Source organism: Pinus tabuliformis, chromosome 5_1 (assembly GCF_031772625.1).
Source record: "Pinus tabuliformis cultivar Carrire ecotype Pingquan chromosome 5_1, CPIR1, whole genome shotgun sequence".
NCBI lineage: Eukaryota > Viridiplantae > Streptophyta > Pinopsida > Pinales > Pinaceae > Pinus > Pinus tabuliformis.
Genome location: NC_142305.1, coordinates 391111377 through 391116927, shown reverse-complemented (window position 1 = coordinate 391116927; position 5551 = coordinate 391111377). Strand labels below are relative to the sequence as shown.

Below are 5551 nucleotides of genomic sequence, written 5' to 3'. Positions count from 1 at the left end.
TCTTGAGTTTATAATATTAATAATACTTTAGATTCATGATTCCTTAACTTTATAATCTTAAAGCTTTTTATATTAATCTTTGATACATTAATATATTAATTTTAAATATTAAATTTATAACATAACATATATGAAGTTAACACATTTATTAATATCATCCTACTAAGTAAAAAATGTAACATTAATAAAATATTTTATTAGAAAATTGGCATAGACAATTACGCTCGAAATAAGAAATCTATACTGCTTTATTGCATCTTGGTGTGTATATAAATGATACTACTGAATAAATATATATATATATATAACTTTTCAACAATATGATATTGAGATACTGCGATATCCATAACCCGCAGATGGATTTGCTTGACCTTCACCATCATTGCCCCTTGCCCCAGGTAAGTAATCGCTTGAATAAATTGCACCAGTTCTGTTCCCTCCACCATAACCTTGGCCTACCCTCGTCACTCTTTTGTAACGTGAATCTGGAGTACCTACTTCACTATCCAAACGATTCCTGGAATGCCGAGCTGGGGATGGAAAATCGTTATTCACAACTGAATATGGGCGTTTGGATCCACATACTCCTCCTGCTGCATAATCATGATAGTCTCGCATTCCATTCATGCGATAACTGTAGCTATTCTCAGAGTATGGAGGCCTGCGTGGCGGCATGCTCTCACAATATCGAATCCCATCATATCCATAATCGCCCTGGTATGAAGATCGCCTAGTAGCTGTTTCATCGGGTCTACCTGAAGCTAGAGTTCGCCTATCAAGATAAGCGTCCTGTTCTCTATAATTCCTCCCACCACTTGGCATATAAGCAGGAGCAAATGGTCGCCTATCATATGCCCTTCCAAAATGTTGGCGCCTTTCATCTAAAAAGGGCCTTCCCCTAATAACCCCAAATCGAGCCCTGCCATATCCTGCACGAACCCTACCCGTAACTGATCGTCCCTTTTGCTGAGGTTTCCGAAGAGTAGCTTTCAGAGTAACCTTCTTGTCTTCTTCTTCTTCTTCATTTACCTCATTCTTATTTACTCCTTCAACGCACGCCAGTGCGGCTTCACGAGTTCTGAAAGAAATGAACCCAAAATCTTTTCGCTTCCTGCCAATTGCACTTCTTCAATTTCACCATAAATTTTAAATTTCCCCACAACTCGTTCTTCATCCCAAGAAGGTGGCAATCCATCAACAAAAATAGACTTTACCTGCGCCATAACTCCCTCGTCCGGCTCAATGGTATATTTGGCAAATGCAACCTTTGCACAAACGTCAGTGCCAAAGAAAACGTCTGGCTTCTGCAAGAGGATGAGGGCATTGGATAGCCTCCAGATCAGTGGGAACTCCAGAAATGCAAACCCCCTATTTCTCCCTTCTTGTTCTGCATCTTCCTCCAAAGTTATTTCCTCATTGTGCATGATTTACGAATATAGCGTACATGAAGAGTTTCATTGTCTTGGGTTCTTGCAACTCGGCATTGCTTCCCTCTCACCTGTGGATTCTTGAGCTCTGCCACTGCCATTTTGGCTTGCTCCACACTTGCGAATCGAACAAATGCAAAGCTCTTATTCTTCTGAGTCCGAGAATTCTTTGGCAATCTGATCTCAACAACTTCACCAATCTCACTAAACACCTTCTTCACATCCTCTTCATCAGCGTCTTTATCAAGCCCTCCCACAAAGACTTCAAACTCCTCCTGCTTTATCCGTTCCTTGACCATGGCGGGCATTTCCTTGTCATGTTCGTCATCATCTCCGTCTCCCTCCACACCCTCTTCATTTCCATGGGTTTGGCCACCAAGGACTACATTATTTCCAGCCAGCTCATCGTGGTATTCTTTATCCTTACCCTCATTATCAAGTGCTTCCTGCATTAAGGAGAATTTTGAAATTAATTAAAAAAATGCATATTTTAACATTGTATATGATTTAGATTCGATTATTATATTGTTCGTTATACATATTGATGCTTTCAAAGTAGAAAAATTGGAGGAATCAGTGCTTATGACCATTTTTATCGGTGGGTCCTATATCAGTGAATTAAGGTTTGACACATTTTGAAAACAATTTGAGGCATCAAAATGCATTTTTTGGGGTACAAATTTTCCCCTCAAGTGCGGTACCATTTTTTCTATTCTACACTCATATACCTTTCCAACAATGCAAGAAAGACCTCAAACAAAGTCCATTTGCAAAATTTATGCCACCTACATTAGGGGAATTTTGAGGTTTAAAATGGGCCTCCTAAAGAAATTATAAAATAATAGTTGAAATAATAAAACAATATGAGATTACATCATCAAATTCTAGAGAGAAAAAAAGAAAAAACTAATTTTTCAACCCGTATTTTCAACTTATCTCCCTATGGGTTTACTCAAATTTCGAGCGAAAACACTCGGTGGATGCAGAATTTGATTCCTCATCCAAGGAGTACCCATGTTGCATACTTTAGATAGACCCTGCTGCATGAAAAATGATAAATACATGAAAAACGTGATTGCAATCATGTTTTTCATTTATTTATCATTTTTGGTGTAGTAGGGTCCATCTAAAGTATACAATATGGGTACTCCTTGGATGAGGAATCAAATTCTGCATCCAACGAGTGTTTCCTGCTCGAAATTTGAGTAAACCCATAGGGAGATAAGTTGAAAATACGAGTTGAAAAAATAGTTTTATTATTTTATTATTTTTTAATCTTTTTACTTTTTTACTCCAAAAATTGTGAATCATCCCCCATGGTTGACATCATCATCTTGAATCTTATTGGTTGTTATAAAGTTTATTTTGGTTGTACATTTTTCTTAGGAGACCCATTTTAGACCTCAAAATTCCCCGAATGGAATTTGACCTTCTTGTTTTGACCATGATGATTCACAAGTATTCCACGTTAGCCCTCATTATTCAGGTAAAATGGGTTATCCACATGACTCATGATGAAGAATACTCTAAAAGAATCAATATTATAATTCTAGTTAAAAGTCGAAGGAGTTAAACTTAACTATTAAAAGGCTATTGGGTTGTGTTATAATCGAGCTAGTAAGAGGAAAAGAGGTTCCAATCTATTCAAGTGTATTTTGTTCCATAGATGAATAAAGTAGTTGAGAGTGGATAGAGAGAGAGAAATTAGATTAGGTTTGTGTATTGTAGCATCACATGGGACACATGTCTCACTCTTTTGTATTTGCATTAATTTTCATTTAGAGAAAGAGAGGGAAGAGGAAAATCACCTTCTAGTCGGGTTTCCTCCCGTAAAGATTTCTCATATCATATCTTGTGTTTGTTATGGTTTGTGAGTTGTATTTTGTTGTTCTCTATTTTCCATATTTTATCTATTGCATGCATAAGCATAACAAAATAATTAAAGAATCCAAAAATATAAAGAAATATTGACCATCATGGCGTAGATTTTGTATTTTTCAAATATACTTTAGTAGATCTTTTATGAAGAACTGTCCAATGGAATATCCATGGCAGTTTACATATTAGTGTAAATGACAAATGAGGTTGAAATTGAAGACCATTCAAACCTTTAATTCCAAGTATTGTAATAAGGAACATACCACGTGTCTCTTTTATCTCAAAATTAATAATTACTTTCTCCAACATCAATCATCACACCTTCATGAATCTTAAAGGACCATACTCATTAACTTAATAGAAAGAAACCAACATAAAGAATACTTATACAAACAATAAGAACTCTAGCACCTAGGGGTGTACTTAGGATTTTGAGGGATTGCATTAACCTTTGGATTCTTACTTAATTAACTTTGATGTGAGTTTATGTGACACATTATACCAATAAATAAACTAATATTGTTTTGTTCATGTTAATCATTTTAGTTCTCTTCATATAAATCAGTGTCAAAGAACAAGTCTCATATTGGCCATGATCATATAATATTGAAATAATTTTTTTAATTTTTTTATTTAAATATTAATGCACTATTGAAAATGAACATCATAAATTACCCTCATACAATATGCAGAGAGGGAGAATGGAGCTTTGACTGAAGACCTGACTATAACCTGAAGAGGGTTAGGGTTAGGGTTTGTACTGCCCCACCTGCCTACAGAAATGGAGCTAGATCAAATCGATTACTCGGAGGATCCCTATGCCTCGGTTCCCATCTGGACGTCTTCTCCTCCCTCGATACCAGATGTGTTGTTTCCTCAGCATTCCGTCTCCTTTGACGTTTTCCCCCAAGAAGTTACCTTGCCCTCACATTCTGATCTGGGAACCTCCTGCCCGATTGAACCCTTTCCTGACGACCCCCTCTCATGGCCAGTTTCTGCTACCCCTGCTCCCTCGTTAGAAACCCTACATTTCATGGCCTAGTGCATTAACTTGGACCCCTGCATTTACCCCTCAGGTTATACGCTGAACCCTCTGGTAGGAATTTCGACCCATATCCCTTCCTTTGCTCCTAAAAATAGCCTCCCCGACTTTCCCGATAGTCCATGACTCTCCCTTGTTTCGGCTCCACCCACTTTTGATTACTTTGAAGGGATAATGTCTAGTTTGGAGGTGACCACGTCCGAGCACCGAACTGTTGAAAAAATATCCCCTCTTAGATCCCCTCGGAGAACTCATAGTGACAAGATTCATAAGCAAGGCAAGAAAACAAAGTGTGTGAAAGCCAAATAGTAGGACATTTCCCTTCATTTCGGTGAAGACATAAATATGGGAGACGTGATTGACACAGCTGATAGAGTTTTGGTTGGCCACGTTCGTGGATGGACATACTCAACGACTAGACTTAAACAGTGGACTACAGAGATTTGGGGTCACATTCTGACTAACCTCCCATCTGTTCAATCTCTGGCTTAGGGCTCGTTCGCCCTTCATTTTTCAAGGGCTGACTACACCACTTGGATCTTATCAAACTTTTGGCACATTGAGCACCACCTGGAGCCCTTTGTTCGATCCAGAGCAGGAGCATCTTGAAGCAGGGCCCCTGTGGGTAAGACTCCCTAGTTTACCCCTACATTTCTGGTCTGAGGATATCTTTCACCATATCAGGAATGCCCTAGGCACCTATCTGGTGCATGACAACTCATATTTATCTTCAGGAAATATGTCCCTGTTGCGGATTCTAGTACACCTCGACACCGGGGAAGGCTTAGAGGAAAATATCACCCTGCATAGGAAGCACTATACGCGCACTCAAATTCTTGATTATGGAGGTGTTCCATTCCATTGCAGACATTGTCACAAAGTTGGGCACCTATATAAGGAATGCCCTCTGAACAAGAAATCCTCAGCATAAAGTACTAGATGGAGGACCTAGTCATTGGCCCGGAGGCACTTGATCATCTGGCAACCACCAGCACCTTTCTGAACAAGGCTACCAAAGTGACTTTGAAGAAGTGCGACAATTCTCCCACTCGGCCTCCCTCACCTCCTATGACTAGGGCTCGAGTGACTGCGGTAGTTGCGCTCTCTTCGGGTAATTCTAACCCTTGTTCCTTTGTTTATTCCATTTCTTCCTGTGTATCTGCATTTGTCTCATCTGGGCAACATTTCATTTTCACATCTGCTC

At 38.9% G+C, this 5551-nt stretch overlaps 1 protein-coding gene across 1 annotated transcript; it reads right to left on the bottom strand.

The window, feature by feature from the left end:
- Positions 1-312: 312 nt before the first annotated feature.
- LOC149165099 (uncharacterized) lies at positions 313-4340 on the bottom strand. The gene is made up of 4 exons (XM_089429707.1): positions 4224-4340; positions 1499-1873; positions 1210-1304; positions 313-1111 (listed from the first exon to the last, which is right to left on the bottom strand). Exons 1-4 carry the CDS (start codon positions 4338-4340, stop codon positions 313-315), a joined length of 1386 nt encoding a protein of 461 aa, XP_089285833.1.
- Positions 4341-5551: the final 1211 nt, after the last annotated feature.

Excerpts from the sequence above, each read along its gene's own strand:
- LOC149165099 (XM_089429707.1), bottom strand. The coding sequence starts at position 4,340 with ATGAAATGTAGGGTTTCTAACGAGGGAGCAGGGGTAGCAGAAACTGGC. Across the intron at positions 1,874-4,223 it reads GATCAGAATGTGAGGGCAAG|GAAGCACTTGATAATGAGGG; the intron begins GTAACTTCTTGG and ends TCCTTAATGCAG. Across the intron at positions 1,112-1,209 it reads GGAGTTATGGCGCAGGTAAA|GAAGCGAAAAGATTTTGGGT; the intron begins GTCTATTTTTGT and ends TGCAATTGGCAG.